This window comes from Nylanderia fulva, unplaced genomic scaffold, assembly GCF_048542155.1.
Source record: "Nylanderia fulva isolate GAGA-0341 unplaced genomic scaffold, ASM4854215v1 Scaffold9, whole genome shotgun sequence".
Lineage (NCBI taxonomy): Eukaryota > Metazoa > Arthropoda > Insecta > Hymenoptera > Formicidae > Nylanderia > Nylanderia fulva.
In genome coordinates this window covers 243,339-262,740 of record NW_028191026.1, presented here as the reverse complement: position 1 = coordinate 262,740, position 19,402 = coordinate 243,339, and the positions used below count along the sequence as shown (strand labels likewise).

General features: G+C 30.3%; 1 protein-coding gene and 1 long non-coding RNA gene across 3 annotated transcripts in view; both read left to right on the top strand.

Annotated features, from left to right (window-relative positions):
• Positions 1-9,293, top strand: part of LOC114946396 (trissin receptor-like) — a 48,663-nt gene extending 39,370 nt beyond the window's left edge. For both annotated transcript variants that reach the window (XM_029322859.2, XM_029322858.2), the window contains exons 4-5: positions 5,736-6,387; positions 7,028-9,293. In XM_029322859.2, the coding sequence (XP_029178692.1) occupies positions 5,736-6,387; positions 7,028-7,445 (1,070 nt within the window). In that variant the 3' untranslated portion in view covers positions 7,446-9,293. The remainder of the gene's footprint in view (positions 1-5,735; positions 6,388-7,027) is intronic.
• Positions 9,294-14,318: 5,025 nt separating this feature from the next.
• Positions 14,319-19,139, top strand: LOC146719661 (uncharacterized). The gene is made up of 2 exons (XR_014926398.1): positions 14,319-17,807; positions 18,503-19,139. It is a non-coding gene; the product is annotated as an uncharacterized LOC146719661 (long non-coding RNA).
• The last annotated feature ends 263 nt before the right edge of the window (positions 19,140-19,402 follow it).

Here is a 19,402-nt window from a genome sequence, read left to right as displayed (position 1 = left end):
CGACTAACTTTCTCTATAAATTAATGTAATTATTGAATCAATTGTTGAGGTGCTCAGATAACTGAGAATTTTGAATTATTAAACATCTTTTAGATCCACAAATTTTCTTGCTTAATTTAAAATTGTATTTGCTTTAACAAAAAACAAGCCACAATAATTTTTAACAAGCAATTAGAAACGAGAAAAATATATTTTAGGAATGCAGGTATAATATCCTATTTTTTATTGAATTTTATATGTGGATATGGCAATTATTTATTAAAAATTTTTAATATTAAAATTTGCAACAAACGAAAATTTTCTTTGAAAGTAATGTCAAAATTGATTATTACACAAGAATATTTTAATATTTGAAGTATATCAGATTTTCACAAATTCTCTTTTCACGAGAATTTGTGTAAGTCTGATACATCAAATATTAAAATATTCTTGTGTAATAGTCAAAGTACAAATTAAGGGAAAAACATACAATTAAGATTGCAATGATATATACAGGCACAAGACTTCTATGCAACATTAGTAATAATATGTCTTATATTCAATTTTATTTTATGCAAGTGCAATTTAAATTCGTGCATTTGTGCTCAAATGTGTATTGCATAATTTATTACAACGCATTGCAAATGATTTCACATTCTTAGTACAAGAGCATTATTTTTCTAGTTATATTATGGTCCTGAAAATAAATGACGCAATATATTTTCTTATATGTATATACTATATAAAAATCTCAGTTTAGCCATAAGATTTTTATGAAGAATAAAATATAAATATTAGTTTTATATTATCATATAAGAGGAAAAATAAGAAAATAGGCTACATTATTTTTTATTTATTTATTTTACAATTTTTTTATTAAAAAGATTCACTTTTTACATTACGAGATTCTTCTCCTTTAAAGTGTGAGACATTTTTATATAGATCGTAATGACAGCTATAGTGTGTTCGCGGAGAGATACGTGAATAAATTTCTCGCGTTGTGGTTTATGATGTGAAAAAAGTGGGAGATAGGAAATCGCGTTATTGAACAGAAGGGTGTTCAAGATTTTCCATACAGCCCTGAAATTGCGTACGTGCATGTTGACGTGGTGGAAAGAACCACCGAAACGTAAGAGTCTCGACGATAAAATATGAGAATGCTTTCTGCAAAATTTTACGTGCGTGGAAAATTGTCTTAATTCGGAAAATTAAAATAATAATATTTTTATTACGCACCTCGAATTGAATTTCATGTTTCTAAATCAAAATAAAATAATAAATGTGATATTGAAAAAAGTTTAACTCATATGTTGGATTTTAATTGAATTTATTCACAAATTATACGAGTTTTATACGAAGCCGATATATTAAATTATATTGCATTTTTGAATTAAATAATAAATAAATCTAGTTACGATTAAATTCAAATATTTGCAATATAATTTTACTGTCAATTAAATCTATAATTGTATGTATTTGTAATTCCATAGTTATTCTTTGTTGCTCATTACCTTTTCGAAATAACTGACTTAATTAAAGTTTCCTTTATCAGTGTATAAATTAAAGAAAATTTTGACAATAAGTAGATATTGTGGTCTGTGATTTTTTTATAGTTTACATTGTTTCGAATAAGTCTCTTTACTTTGACTCGAAATCCACTTTAAGAATTGATTTAAACATATGCATTGGACATGAAAGCAAATGGTCTCGCAATTAAAATCTGCGGATTTATTTATTGATTGGTAGTTGTATAGGTTACCTGTATAATTAATGTTGAAGAAACAAAATGCACAGAAGTTAAATATTATATATATATATATATATATATATATATATATATATGTATATATATATATATATATATAATGTTACCGAAAACGCAGCATTGATTAAAAAACTCATTAAAAAGTAAAAAACGCAAGTTGTTTTTGTATACCCTGAAACCAGAACAGAAGATTAAAATAAAACACTAAGTCCTTAAAGGGGGAAAAATCAGTTCAATAATAAATTGAAGATACTGATATTAAAAATTACAAGTTCGATTAATTTTATATCTAATACGATCTCATATTTGTCTTTTCATGTCAATTTTGGGTCATATGTGTGTAAATATCATACTTTATAAAAATTTTTTTTTCAGCTTTCTAGGTAAGTATATTTTCTCTGTCACTCCGAAAAATTTCTTTATTTTGAAATTATAGCATCGGATTAGTAATATCGCCAGCGAAATTGAATAACGTCTTGACTCGCACACAGTGATTAGAAATCTACGCACAAATCTACCCATAAACAACCTCTTTGAAACCCACATAATATCAGTCGTAAATTGGCGCCTATCGTAGCTCAAGCATACATCGAGGTCAATTAATTTCCCTTGCGACATCGACTTGCGATTCCAACTCAGGTCCTTATTTCTGATAGTCGGCTAGTCGACCCTGTCTAAAGCGGAAATATCGCCGACAAATACATATTGCGAGAAAACGTGCCGCTGTCAAATACCCTTTACTGAACCTGTAATCTTATTATTAGTATCTCCTATATATATATGTCATCCCTAATATATCGCGTCATTTTCATTCTAAAAACTGACGTTTGACTCAATTTTCTCTATTAATTAATTTTTTTATAACATAAGTAGGTGTGTATTGTAAATATTGTACTACTAATTGTATTAATTGTCAAATAATTATCTTTGGAAATTTTTTACGTCGATCGAATTTCAGGATTTTTTTATTATACATTTTATCAATATCAAAGCCAATTTTTTAAATCAAATTTTTCAGTCGTTTGTATTCTCTCATATTTTTCAAGTTAGAGACGTAATGATATGAATTTGAATATATTCGAAGGATGATGTGCGCACTAGGGAATGCACATATTTAAAGATTAAATTCCGAACGCGCTATTTTTTCTAATTTCTTTGCAAACGGAACGCACTATTTGAAATACAAATTTCTCAGCTCCTCGCTGATTCTCCTAATTAATTTGCCGACCTACATCTATTAATCCGTAGATTTTCGAAAACGTGACGACGCACTAATGATTCTGGACACGCTTCTGCGTCCACTCACGAAGCGTGCTTTATTTTTCAGAAGTGAGGAAGGGATGCCAGCTTGTCTCTGTTCTCCTTCTCTCCTTCGTGCGATAATTCAGAAAATCTATTTTATCGGGGTTTGTTTTTTATCACCATTATTTACGACGAACACGCTCGACAAAGATTGCCTCCTTCGGATTCTGGAATACGTCGATAATACTTAATCGTGGAAACAGGAATTTCTCCTCTCCTCCGTGTATCAAAAATTCCAGATGGTACCTAGCGACTAGATGTGCTTGAGAATTTACAAAATAAGAGCCAATAAAATTTCACCTTAGCTCGATTCTCAATTGCGACGATGTCTCGCTATACAGGATGATTCGCGTAATTGTCCTGTATAACATTAAGATCAGATGCTCGACTTAAATTTAAAATAAAAATCAAAATAATATCAAATATTGGATTTAGCATTTCAAATATTAATTACGAATTAATTATGTCTTTTTGAGGCGTCGAACTTTTTTTTAATACTCTTACAAATGAATAAAGTGAACATTATTATTAAATTCGCATTTTTTTACATTTAACATGAGTGAATATTTTTCTAAGAAAATATACTTGAGCTTGTTTGTTTTAGTAATATTAATAAAATATAAATATTTAAAAAAATCAAATGTACTTTTGTTCTCGAGAAGGAGTGAACATTGATTGTTTCTGCTATCGACGCACGTAAATCCAAATTGCCACAGTAAAGTGACTATAAATTTGGCATGGATTTGAAATTAAAATGTTTGAATGCAAATAGCTCGTTATCGGGAAAATCGATTGGTATTGTCCTGGACGTGAGATGCGAATTTTGTGCGTCGATTTACGGTCGAAGAACTTGCATTAAATCTCCCGCTGCGAATCATCCGGCAGCTTAAATTCTCCAACTGTCCGTCGCCGATATTGCATCGTCTCATTCCGCGAAATGCGAAATTTCAGAGAGAATCTTCAAAGGAATATAAGACAGATTAAAGCGCGATCATGAACGAGAGAGAGAAAGAGGGAGAAAAAGAGATAAAGCCCACGAAGGGGGATAAGTTGCGGAACTATAAAGTTTCTTTCGTTGCATCTGATATATATTTCAACTTTGAGACCACTAAAACTTTTCACTCAAATCGACTCTGTTCTTTCGTCTTTCTATATGTATATTCTATGAGTGGATAAAATCACTATTTAGTTTCCTCGAATTTTAAATAGCAGTTGCCATTCTTATTCCTCGATATGATTCAAGAAATGGAGATGGAGAATATTTTAGCAAAAAATTTAATTAAAGATATTTAAAGCTTGTTAAAATTACATTTTTTTGTTTACAATACATCATTGTACATTTGATATATACATCTCACACCGCATGAAAAAAATGAATCAATAAATTTTGTCAATTAAATTAATTAGTTAATCTTCATATAAGCTTTTACGTTGATACGTGGGAAAATTTTTCGCTTAAAATGATATTACATATTATCGTGCGTTTTCGTGTAGTGGTCACTTGATAATTCATTAGAGCAAATGATTATTCAAGTGCTGAAACCAAAAACCACTCGTTAATGGATTATCTTAAAGAGTGTTTCATTATATTTTAGTCTAATTTGAGTTAATTTAATTTGTCAACTGATACAATGTATCTTGTTTACATAAAGTTACAATATTGCGTCAAAGTAAGATAATGGCAAATAAAATAAAATTCGGAAATTATATTAAAAATTCTCTCCTTTCAATTTTCTTTATTTTAACTTTTTTATTCATTTTCTAAATAAAGTTATCAATGTATTATAATAATTATCATTTAATTTTATTATAAAAAAACTAAAAATCAAGGCAACAATATACGATTTATTAGAATGTGTCAATTGAGCAAGATTATACCTTTATATTTTTTATTCTTCCGATTTGTATTTTTTTAATTTTATTTTTATTTTTTAATAAATGTATCGAGTTTTTTTATTTCGTTAAAGGTATTACAGTGATATAATTTTTGTTTTGCAGAAGAAAACTAGCATGCGAATTCAATTAAAAAATAATCGGTTTGTCTACTTAGAAATTGTATTAAAAAGAAAAATGTGAATGCAATGACAAATCGTAAAAATGAAACAATGTAGAATAATTTAGAAAGCTGGCTTCTCAATAATTAGTGTCTCTCTCGTAAATTAAGTTAAGATAATTTTTGACATCTTTCCAAAAAACAACTTGTTATCGATAATATTCTCCGCCTATGAAGGCATGTAATGTGATCTATATTATACAATATAGTTTATTTTAGCTATTTGCCAAGAAGGGGATAACGTGATATATGTTTTTATCGCGATAAAATGATAAAATAAAGGGTCTTTGATCATGAATCATGTTAGCGCCGAAATAAATCTCAAATAAGTAAAATCTTTTTTACAAGATAACCCCACATAACACAGTTGGACAAAAAAAAGATAAGAAAAAGTTTTTTTTGTCTTTTTGAAGCTCGATTCTGACTTCAAAAAATATTTTATTACAATTAAAAAAAATTAGTTTAATAAAATTTTATTGTACATAAAAAGTTGTTTAATATTAATCGCTGTATGTAACGTGCAGAATAAATTTGTATTTTATTCAAAAAAATAATATATTGCGACTTTTTGAACCTTCATAAAAAATTGATTATGATAATTGAAACTAACAAAATCTCGATGTCTTTGTGTTTCAGGTAACCTAATGGTGATCTTTGTTGTGACGTTCTCACGACGATTGCGCAGCATTACGAATTTCTTCCTGGCGAATCTGGCGGTGGCTGATTTTTGCGTGGGCATATTCTGCGTTTATCAAACACTCATCAATTATCTGATGAACAGCTGGCAATTGGGTGACTTCCTCTGCAAAGTTTACATGTTCGTGCACGCGCTCTCTTACACCGCCAGTATACTAATTCTTGTGGTGGTGTGCACTGAACGTTACCTGGCTATTGTCCACCCTATTAAGTGTCGATCCATGCTGACCAGGAGTCGTCTCAGAATAGTAATAGGCGTAGTGTGGATCTTAGCAGCTGTGTACGCCTCGCCCAGATTTTTCTACGTGGAAACTATCAGCAATCAATTGAACACCGGCGACGTCGACATCATCTGCATAGCTAACATCAAGAAACACAACAAGAACGTCCTGGACGCAGTGAACCTCGTCTTTCTCTATCTTCTGCCGCTTTCCCTCATGAGTTGCTTGTATACCAGAATCGCAGTCGGCCTCTGGAGAAGCAGCGCCACTCTTGAAGGACCCGGATTAGTTGCTAGGAGTAGAAATGGCAGAGTCCATCACATTCACACGTCCAGCAGAAATGTTCTGAGAGCGAGACGCGGCGTTATCAGGTAAGACATTCATTCTACATTTCCGACACATTACAACGCGGTATCTTCTATTTCCGTTTTGCTGAAACTAATGTTTCTTCGAGCAATTTTATTCGTAAAGTGTATTCGCTTCAGCAAGTATGAATTATAGTGGAACTTAATTAAATGAAGCACTTTTCGCTTGCTTAGGAACGTGATCGATTGCTACAGATTTAATGCTATTAATTTATATATTGAAACCAAAAAACTTCCTGTATGTGCAAACATGGAAAAAAAACCTTAACTACCCGCGTCATAATTAATATTATGACGATATCATTTTAATTAAAAGAGAAAAATATTAATTAGCGTAGTGTTATTCCACTTTATTTAATATAACTTGCAATTAAACTCGTAAATTTCTCAAGATTGCGAAATCAATTCTAAATGATTGAATTCAAATTATATGTCAAATTAAAATGCGCTTGATTAATTACCTATATAAAAATTAATAATTAATTTATGTAATATAAAAAATTTTAAAACAAAGATTTATTATAATCTATACGGTCGTGAAAATGATTGGGCAATTAAGAAGGGCACTTTCAAGGGTGTCCCTTATTCGTTAAAAAGCGGCGCTTGTTTTTGAGCAATCTCGAGCAATTTCGACGCCGTTTTACAGAATGTTGATCGCCGTGGTGATGATGTTCGCCATATGCAACCTACCCCAGCAGGCACGTATTGTCTGGCGGCACTGGGGCTCGAACTACGATCGTACGTCGGATTTCAGCACTCTGTTGACTGTGTCGACCTTCCTTATCTCGTATATGAATTCCTGTTTGAATCCGCTGCTGTATGCCTTTTTGTCGCGCAACTTTCGCAAAGGTATGCGCGAGCTGCTGCGTTGCAAAGGCTCTAGGGATCGTAGCGGGGCCCTGGCGATGGTGTGCACCAGCGGTGATCATACGAATCGCCACGAAAATGGCGTGAGTACTACCAATTTACCACAAACCTCGGTCGTCCGACTGAGCTCCGTCCAGGACAACCCCTGCACCACGCAGACCATCGCACGGCACAGTATTTACGACAGGAACACTTAATAAACTGTGACGATTCTCGATAAGCAGATAGAAATATTCTTTTTTATGTAAAATACCAGGATTTCTAGGATGGGACCCGACGGGAGTTTTCTCAGGGAGAAAAACGCGCGAGCGTTTGCAGGATTTTTTTCTAGGAAATCTACTGTATTTCGAAACAGTTTAGTGTGAAGAAAATTAAGTGAAGTGTTTTGTGTTGAAAATTGACTCTCCACACAAGACTTTGAATTATAGGCTAAGTTGACAAGTATAAAGAATATATAGAGACACAGTCTGGTGCATTCTATGTTATATGTGGATACCTCAGACACTGAATCAGGTGAACGTTTCGTGGCGAGAAACTATTTTCTTCGGCATAGTGAAAATAGTTTTTGTATCTCAATATCGAGACTTACTTATTTTCAAAGCGTTAAAACTTTAATATCAAATCTATTTTCAAAAAATGTCGAACATAAGACTTTCCTCAAAGATGTGATTTATCTTGAAAATTAGCTCTTTGATCTTCGAATATTGTATTATCTCAATTGATGCAGAATCCGCAACTCCATTACTCATACTGATGCGTGATGTTGTAATCTTAATCTTGGCTCCCATTATATATAATCGCAGGAATTGCCACGTTTCGGGAACAAGGTACATCGATAGCGATAGTTCTTGCTGCACGAGAGAGAGAGAGAGAGAGAGAGAGAGAGAGAGAGAGAGAGAGAGAGAGAGAGAGAGAGATTTCGATCAAGTAATGTCAGTGGCATCTAACTCTATGTATGTAATCCGTATAAGCACAGCAAAATTGAGTACGGTGAGCTTAACCAGAGCTTATTCAGAATGCATTACTCCCATTTCCATTCTCATTTTTTGTCTATCAATGCACAAATACAGATAGAAACTATTGTAAGGTTTTTGTATTCGCTCGATTTAACACTGCATCTGAAGTGGCAAGAAACTGCATTATGCAATCGAGATACGATAGACATCTATATATTCATATATTTATATGAGAATGTTGCATATATTTGAGTAAAGTATCAGAAAATTTTCTTTGTGTAATAGATATCTTCTGACATTTTGTCTCAACTTATTCTGTATAAACGTCATATTGATTCTTTTACACAGTTCTGCATTAGCTTCTTAAAAATGTTTTTCAGTTCTTAAGTTATAATGAGAAAATTGCAATTGCTATTAAACTTGCAGAAAGAAATTCGCTCAAACCATTCATGTAACAAATTAACCATCATACTTATCGGAAAAGTCATAAATGTCAAAAATGTTTGAAAAGGGAATTGAATTATATATGTGTGAATGAATATTATAATAGAGCTGTGCTTGAGATTTATTATTATTATATTATGGTATTAATGTCAACTAATTAATAAAATATTAAAAAAGTATAAAAGACTGCAGTGTCATATGTTTATTACAAATTTTTACACACACTGCGTTTTTTTATACGATATTTATTTGTAGTATGAATTATTTTGAATACGTTAATTATTTTTTTTTCTGATGGGTGCACACACATTCATTCATGCACATATAATATATGTATAATAAATAATTTTATTTTCAAGATAAAATGTTCAATGGCTGCAAAACGGTCTGTAAACAATACAATCGTTTACCTTGTTAAAAATTTTGCATTATAATCAATTTGTGAAATGCCACATTTGCGCAAAGTATTAAACTGTGGTTTCGTGAATGGCAAAGGTACGGAAATTTCTCAAATAAAACACTTTTTAAAGATACAAGGACCACTTGGAACGACGCAGAGCGTATAATTTGCTCTCGAAAGAAAAGATTTCTTCGACTCTGAAATACATGTATATATTTATAATATATTTTCTTTTACGCGCCGCATACACACATTGTCAACGATGTAGCTCCAAATTTCAAATTTGCATCTTTGACGAGCAAATAACTTTATCTTTTCCCATCTTGTCTTTCTCCGCTCCTTCGATGTCATTTTTCATAATTGAATGTCAACGTGTGTTTCTGTCGAGTCGTGATAAATAAAATAACGGAAGAAATTAATTCTGTACAGAGTGTCTTAAAATCATCGAACATTAATTATCATTTTTTCCTTCTATTTCAAGATTATTTTTCTTGTAGTATAAATGTACTATTATTTATCTTTTTTATTTTTAACCAAGATAATTTAAAGGATTACAGTTTAATTTTCAAGAGAGTGTTAATAGATAAAGTTTTATATTTAGATAAAAAATTAAATATTCTGATAATTTATAAAAAATTATGGTTTTATTTGATATATCTTATATCTATGTCATTTTTTTATAATTTTTTAAAACAAAAGCTTGAAAGTATTTTGGAAAATGTGGATATTTAAAGCATATATGACATTGTTAGGTATGATAAAAATATATTTACACAAAGGATAGAATACGAGTTTGAGCTTATAGACAGCAAAAGTTGCGAAAAGTATATGCGACAATTTCATCTGTCCCGACAAACGTAAGTACGTGAGAGTTGTTCGAGGAAAATTGCGAGGAGATAAAAAAGCGAGAAAAGAGAACTTTGTGTCTATTTTTTTTTCTAATACTAGCATGATTGCAAGCTCTTTCTCTCTTTTTCTCTTCCTTTCCTTCTCGTTTCCCGTCACTATTTCATTCTCAAAGACGTCGACTCGAATAAAGCGAGAAGACATACGTCGACCGACAGAGTCCTTTGTGATATTGAAGAACATATAGAAGGGAGGTTCCTCGTTTTTGGAATGCGAGAGAGGAGATCTCAAGCTTTATCTTTCTCTTCTCACACGCGCATACCGATCAATCATCATCAAATACTCGGGAGAGTATTTGCTGACTGCACAGTGGTCTTAATAAACCGAGACCTTGCTCTAAAGAGAAAGACTTTGTTGACTCAATCAAAATTTCTTCAATTTTCATTATAAAATTTTTATCGTTCCCCAATTAAATGTTGTTGATAAATTCACTTTTGTTTAATTAACTATTGCGTCAGTGCTGACGCAAGACATATTCTACGTAAAATTTTCATATAAAATTTAATTTGATCGCTTTATTCAACAAAAAAAAGGAAAAATGTAAGAAACAACGCAAACTATTTAATCGGATAGAGATTGAAATCTTTTCCTCGAGAATTCGCGAGACTTTATTCTTGCTAAATATATTGATCTAAACGCAATTTTTATGATTTTTATTCGCTGTAGAGGAAACTTCTACGAAACTGAAATTTATACGAAATTCTGACTTCTTGTTTATTAAAACACATTTGGTCGTAAAACAAATTTGTAACCACCTGGGTATAATTACTTCCTAAGTCGGGTGGCGGAAGTTGTAATATGTATACGGAAGAACGGTGCGCTTTATGCGAATGACGTAAAGTCAAAGCAAAAGCGTAAGCTAAATATTCGGTTGCACTAAATGCCGCCATCGTCAAAGTTCCATTTCAAATATGTATTAGTCGAACACATGTGCGAAATCCGTCTGCAAATTTAAGAATTTTCAGCATTCCGTCTACATTTCATCTCACTATATTATTCTTCCATTTATCTTGAGATAATTTTCATTCAGAACATTTTTTTGGTACGCGATTAGAGTATAAGAGTACCGAGAAAAGATTAAAAAATATGCATATTTATTCGTTCTCCCCTACATCTTATTATTTTAAACAATATTTTATTTAACGTTTTCTCTGTAAAGAATTTTGTCGCCACTTAGGGTTGTCTGACTTTCAGAAATTAATCAATAAATGATTAATCCACATTTCAAATGCACAGATATCAGACAAATAACAGGTACAGTACGATCGTTATATATAATTCGTATTACGTCTCAGAGAAATTGTAGCATTGTGTGACATTAACAGAACTTATTGAGACCTGTCGAATCGAGCAACTCTCATTGCAGACAACAATATTTGGAACTAGAGATATATGGTATGCTCGAACTTTATAGGAAATTGAATTAAATGGAATTGAATGAGAATATATAGGACTTAATAGGTTCATAATAGCAGGTATTTGGCGAATGTGATAATATTTCTGTGTAAATAAAAATTTAGAATAATTTTTCTCTCAAATTTCATTGGACGTTATATTTTTCGCAATTTTTGTTACTTTCTTCATAAATTCTGTCGATTATATGTTTTGAAAGAGTCTGTGAACAAATAAAAGTTATTCAATATAGTCGCTTATTTTCAATTTTTTTAAATTTATCTACAGATAAAAAACATAAAAATAAAATATTGTAATATAACAAAACCTGAATCCAAAAAACACATGCAAAAATTTGATGTAAAACAATTTTTTTTATAAAAACTATTTTTTGATAAAACATGTTTTTTATTTAAAATAAAACATTTTCTTGCATAAATAAAATAAACCAAAGTTTGTTTGCAAGGTGTGTTTATTATAAATCTTAATAACATTTCACATTCAAAAACTTTTTGTACGCCCACGATGGATGAAGTTTTATTAGCGCAATCATGCAACGAAAAGTAAAATATGTCGACGATGACGCTTGAATGATGATAATTGCGAGATGCAGTTTGTTGTATCCTGATGCAACCGCAACTAAGGTAAAACTTAAACACCCACGCAAAGTTAAAATTGTCAAAAGGCGTTTAATTTTAATAGTTCATCTCGCAAATATATAGGATGCTAAATAGTCCATTTATTGCAATAAAAAAATAAATACACTTTATTTTACACACTAATAAAAATATTTGAAGATGCAAATATTGTGTTAAACTTTAAAACAAAAGATATCAAAATTGACATAACAAATTATTGGCCTTTTAAGTCTTCGATAATAGTAAGACAAAGTTTATAATATTTATAATAAAAATTAATGAACTTACTATTACATTAATTGAAAATTCGAGTTGAAAATGAGCGACGCAAAGATAGGCGAAAATATCGATAATTCATCGAAGAACGATTAAACTCTTGGATTCTCTGAAATCTGAATTACAAGGGAAACGTTTAATCCACGTTCAAATGTTGCAGTCACGTATAATTGTGTACACTTCGCCAGCTGTTCCAACCATATACGCTGGTTTGCTTAATTCACACAGAGTTACATTACGTTTCAACTTCGCGAGGACACTTTGTCGGAGATTTTGCTTTGCTTTTTCTACCGTTCTCTCTCTGTGCGCGTACTTTGTTTTAATCTTGTGTTACGTAGACTTTCGTTAATAAAATTACCTTTTTTCTCCTTAGATTCTCTTTCTAACGAGACTGTTATTTTTCTCTTCTCGCCTATATTTCAGCAACGAGAGATATCATTTTTTTTTAAATAAGGATAAAGAAGAAGAAATTTATGACATCTATATAATGTACTTTGAAATAAAATTATACAAGTTTTATTTATTCTTGTTAAAAATTCTGTAAAGAGAATCAGTATTGTTAATATATAACGTCATATTCTCGCAATTCATTGAAAAAATTCACCGATAATACTTGAAAATATAATTTTTGTGTGTATACATATACCAATTTATTATTTTAGAATATTTATATGCATTTTGCGATTAATTTCTAGACACTTTAGCTTCGCGTTACAGCTTGCATAAATATATGAACAAAATGAGTTAATTTAGCTGCTTTGTTTTCCAATTTTGTTTATTAGGCGATTTAATTGAATCGAAAATTAATTAACGGGAATAAACAATGTCAAAAATATTTTTCAGAGAGATTTGACATTTTTATAGTAAACAGTTTTCGCATTTTCAATTTTAACATGTGCAGAATAATATGAATAATTTATAAGATTTCGTTGAAATAAAGTCCTTCGTTTTGAGCAGTCACACACACTATATACATTCTGTATATTAGTTGATATATATATCCATTTATAAAGGCATCACGCTTGACATCACAAAAGGTTCGTTTTCTTATCGGGATAATTCTCGACAAACGAAAACGTCGTCGATTCTCCGCGAGGAAACAGACCGGAAAAACGATGAAATGTGGGATGTATGTTCTCAAGTCGAAAGGTACAAAAGTAAATTTTCCACAGTAGCCCATTATTTACTCCTTTTGCCATATATTTCATTTTTCATTTGTACGATATTTCAACAATTTACGTGACGTTATAGTGGCACTTAAACAACTAAAAGACCAGGCAAATAAATCCGTTACAATTGAGAAAACATAGATAAACATTATTCATAACAAGTGGAAGATATAATACATTATCATCCTCATTTATTGCACGATGAAACTTCAAAAATTTTGTCAAGTTTATTGGATTTGTAAACATCTTTCTTAACATTCTGAAATATTTAAAAAGATTGGGAAAATGCAAAAAATATGAAAAATACGCATCTAATTGTAATATAAAGAAAATTATCGCTATTTATTTGGTGCATTGTTTGGCTAATTTATTTTGCATAATTGAATTTGAGAAATCAGAAGCTTTTTTATTGGTTTGTAATGTACAATAATTAAATTTTGTACGTCTCCGAATAAATGTGCAGTAATACATGTCTTTTAATATCTTTGAAAATTCATCCAAATCTAGTTAGTTACTGACTGATGGATAATATATCGATTAGTACAGTGAATTGTATTACCATCCTCCGATCTTATCTCTCTCTTTGCACAAAACATATTTTCCATTTAACTTTGACGATTTTTCGAGAATACATATTAAAAGACACATTATTTAACCTTTTATTTTATTATTGATAATACTTATCGCAGATTTTGCCGATTATTCTTTATTAACATAAATATAAAATGTATATTTTTGAATGCATTTGTGTGTATAATATGCGTATATCAAAGTTGTTTCGCGAATGGATTAAAATAATGGACGTATTATACATATAATATTTATATTATTTTAACCATAAAATATTTCGTTAAAGAACATTTTATTATTATAAAAGCAGGCGTCGTATATAAAATAGGTATACGTATTTATATATAATTATTCTTTTTGATATATTCTGTATCTTTTTGCATTAGAGTGACATTTTGTTTCTTTCTTTAAATTAAATATATTTCAGTCATGATATCATACTATAATTATATATTTTACGTAAAAAAAACTAATTTATTTGAATGATAATTCTTGTATTTCATATTTCGTACAACAGGAAACTTTCAACTCGTAGGCACGCGCAGACTCGGTAGTAGTTAATTATAAATGCTAATTGCAATCAAATGCTGAAGTACAGGTTATCGCATAGCAGAAGGTCAAGTAATGCATGCACGTACGTTACCACATCACGTGTTTTGTATCTGAACATTGTTGGTGTGACAAATTATAAGAGACTTCATATACGAGCTATGTAATAAAAGCCAAACATAGAAAACAAAATATATATTGTACAATACATAATTGTCTTCGAAAAAGTTTTATTTATAACACACTATTAACTAATTAATTAATTTTTGTATATATATGTTTATAAATATCTCTTTATTTATATAGTAATTTTTATAAAACTTTATTTTTCTACTTACACAAATGCATTTAAAAATGTATATTTTTATATTTAAAAAGAAATATACATTGATAAATGATGCTGCAAATGAGATTAATGCAATGCGTACGCAATAATATGCGTGCTTTCATAATATTTGTGAAAATTCGTTAAAATTAATCGGAGAAAATATTTTGCTAAAAAAAAATAGAGCTAAATAATGAATTCATGAGCTGTAGTGTAATATTTTTTAATGCGCTCGAATATTGAAATGTTTTTGCTGTATGTTCATAACAGATAGGAAATGAAGCAAATATGTAGGTGTAGATCCATACAGATTGGTTATTGATTCGCAATGGGCGACGTCACTCGATGTAATTAATATATCTAAACCTAATCCGCGCTGATTGATATAATCGCGAACTATTAGAAAACACAATGTTTGATCTAACAATACCATTTGCTATCGATTGTTAACCATATCTGCAAATTGATAGCCAATCAGCATGGATTTGCTCAAGTTGCTGCATTTCTTATCTCTTGGGTGAATAGCATATTTCTTCGCGAAATATGTTTTTCTATAATAACTCGGAAACAAATTTTCGAGCTTAAAAATTATTGCTCGTCAACTGCTTTATCGACCTCTTTGTAATATATTTTCTTATTAACTTATAGATTTTTTTAAGATATTAAAAGATTGTACTGCACGTTAACTCTATTATGGGAAACTAATTACTTATCAGCGTATTAATAAATAGATTTTTCTCGCAGATTTTTTATCAATCAATATCAGGTGGGTTTTGACGTTGAAAGTGTAAATTCTTTGATAAAATTCTTGGCTAGAAGAAATAATTAAAATATTTTGAACCTTGAGTGATAATTAGACATCGATTAATTATTGTTTACTGATTCGTTGCGTATTTCTTCTTGTTTAGAAAATACTCAATTTTCAACAGCAATCAACTATTAAATTATTAAAAATAAAATTATCTGTACACTAATTATAGTAGCCAGCTAGCTAACAATAAGTAAAATTTTATCTAAAGAGATTTTTTTACTCAGTCATTAAACAGTAAATTACTAAGTGAATTCAAAAACAAGCTCCAATATCTGTTGACCAGTTTTTAACTTGTAATCAGTTTTTTCCTAAACATTTTTCTATTCAGCTGATTATTGGTCATTCAAACATAACAAAACAATTACGTTATTAGCTCCCCAATCTTTAAAATTTTTGTCTACATTTTTGTCTTATTTTTGCGCAAGAATCTAATCATTGTTTTCTCAGTTGTATTACAATTTCAGCCGCATTTTATGCTTTTTATATATAGTGTATAAAAAAGGTAAAGATAAAAAATAAATAAAGTCTCTTGATCTGATTTAGCATAGTATTCACTTAATTTGTATGTTGCATAAAAGAAGGATCATATGTAGTATATTGTCAAAGATTCAAGAAGATACATTCGTATTGTTGTACTAGTATAGACATATGACTGATTATATGAGCATGTGTAACATGCTACATCACGAATATATAGCATGTTAAGATAACGCATTGTGAGATATACTTGTAAAATGAGAGAGAGGAAGGGGAAGACATTTTAAATATTTGTTCTAATAACAGGAAAAGATTATCAAGCAGACGATGTAATTATATTATTTCGCTGACGAAGAACATAGTATTTGCTTGATGATTTTATATGTATGTATACATATATGTTTTTAAGAAAATTCGAAATCGCGCATTTATTATAAATTAGAATCAAATTAAGGAAGAAAAAAATTATATACATTATTTATTTTGTTCGCATAATATTTTTTATTGTCGTTCTTGCCGGATAGTTCGAATTTTTGTAATACACTTTATAGGTTTAAAATTGTACGATATATCTCGGCCCTTATTCCTATATAAATGAGACTCTCTGTTCCCCTCGAATCATGTGAGTGTTTTATCTCATCGTATGTGTCTTTTTTTTCATTCTCTCCCATCACCTCGGTGGGGTCTCGAGTTCATATTCGTATAACTAGTTAATTCCGGCTTCTCTTGTCCTCTCCGCTCACAATCAGCTCTGACTCTTATCATTGACAAGACAAGACAAGACTACCCTCATTTAGTAAGATGTTTGCGTATTTTTTTGTTGGTCGCAGCTAAACACCGATACTGACAATTTTCATCGCAGTTAGACAACGCGTGAAGCAAATTTAATTTGCGACTCTGCACGATATGTAATATCTAATCATGTGTGTATATATATATATACTTTTTATCTCTATAATTTGAATTTTCAAATGTCGAAAAATGTTTACAAGATATTCTGTAACGATATCGCAGCAATTAATTATAAAAACGTAAGCAATCGCGTAAACAAAACTTTTTCGAAATCTATAAACGATCAATCGTCTTCTCATCGTTTTACTCATCAAAGTAGATAAGATAAGATTATAGAAAAATGAATATGCTTCGTAAAATATTTAATATAATATAATTCATGTTAAAATTCAATCAACACTACAGAATAAAATATAAATGTTTTGTAAGATGTTTATAAGATATCTAATGATTTTAATATTTCTATGTAGTCGAGTTAACATATTGAACTATATTTATACATTGATTATAATGATCAATAATATTAATAAGGTATATATGTATTATTTATTGTTAAGAATATATATATATTTCACATTTCATATTTTCCATGCAGTTCAAATGTGATTCGTTATTTTACAGTAACATTAATAATATACAGTTTTCCAAGATGCAATAGTAACATCAATCATTCATGGGAGCTTCTCAGAGTTAAGACGATGCTTGGGAAATAAGCTAATATGTTTTATAAGGTGCAAAACTTAATAACTATATCAGTCTTCTGCCATGATCGTTGAGAAAGAAGGAAGCAGGATTCTTGAACAGGATGAGGAACATGTCCCTCGAGGAACGTCCGGAAATTGCAAGTGATCGAGGTAAGAAACCGCAAATACGATAGATTCGTAGCAAGAAGTACAGACAAAACATTTTACGATACTTAGCCAAGTTCTTTTAAGAGAAAAATAAAAAAAAGATTATATATATATATATATATATATACAATCACTATTTTATATCTAGTAACAAAAAATAATAACTACGTAAAAGATTTTGAGTCGTCATTAGACGTAAACTATCATTTCTGATTCATTTGACCTAATTAGTTGCTGTCTACATTTTCTTATCAAAAATTTTTTTTAATAAAGCTTTTCATTACAAAATAGAATTATCTATATAATTAGTGGCTAGCTATTTAAAGCCATCTTTTATTTTTTATTTGCAAATTATTTCTTCAATTATTCTCTTTTTTGTTCTCTCTCTCTCTCTCTCTCTCATATTCTATGAATAAATACGTATATAAAGTGCTAAAAAACATGAGATCTTTTGAATTTAAAAGTTTAAGTATCACTTCTTAAATATGTAGAATAATAATATCGCAAAATGCTTCTTTCTTCTTTGAAATATAACAAAAATAACTGGCGAATCGAGATGCAAGACATTAATTTATTGAAGATATATATATATATATAATTGTAACAAAACTAGATCGATCGTCGTTCGATCCAGTTAAAGCAGGCAGATCGCCTCTTCATGTACATATGGTTGGATAACGATATGCTATTATTTTTAGAGAAATCGAAAGCTGATATTGCATCGAGAAATTAGGTATAAAAGTACGTAAGTAATGTTTTCGAGTCGAACCACACACGACTCATTGTCATATCGTAAATTGACAAACCGCTCTTCGACAAAGTTATTTTCCACGCTGATAAGATAATTCGGTCCGCTGGGGGTACCAGAAGAGTCAGATGATTTCTCGCCATTTAGTGACGCTCGTTTATTATCGTTGTTCGCAGTTACGTAGTCTCTCGCACTTCATATTTTGCTCGCGATACGGACGAAAACAATATACGTATCTCACATTTCACAACAATTGATATTTTTGTTTTATTACTTTATACGAGGCGCGTAGTTGTTAAATCTAAAAAGAATCTATTGTATTTCTAAAAAATGAAAAAATGTTTAAATTACATTCAACTTGCATATAAAATATTGCTCGTTTGAATCTTGATGTCACTTATTAAAGATCCATATTTTGAGATTGAATAATTATATATACATGTCACAAAATAAGCGGGGGGTCCGCACTTTCATCGTGTGGCAATCGCGTTATCAGTCGTCGAAGCGAAATAGCAAGAATCGAGTTGTTTGCACGAGAAGAAAAAGAAGAAAAAAGAGAGAGAGAGAGAGATTGAATGAGAAAAAGAGACAGAAAAAGCACGTGATGATTGCACCAACGCGAAATCACGAGATATCTCGCTGTAATATGATTATTTATTGCTGAATCGGACCCCCAACAGCAATTGCATCATTGCACGCTCCGATGATCTCCGACACATGACTTTTACGCGATGATGATTTTATTTTTTTTTTATTTACGCGAATTTTTTTCATGTGCATATATATAATTAAGTTATAATTCTATTAATGACTGATAAAGGTTCTGATAATGAAAAGGTGGTAGATTTGA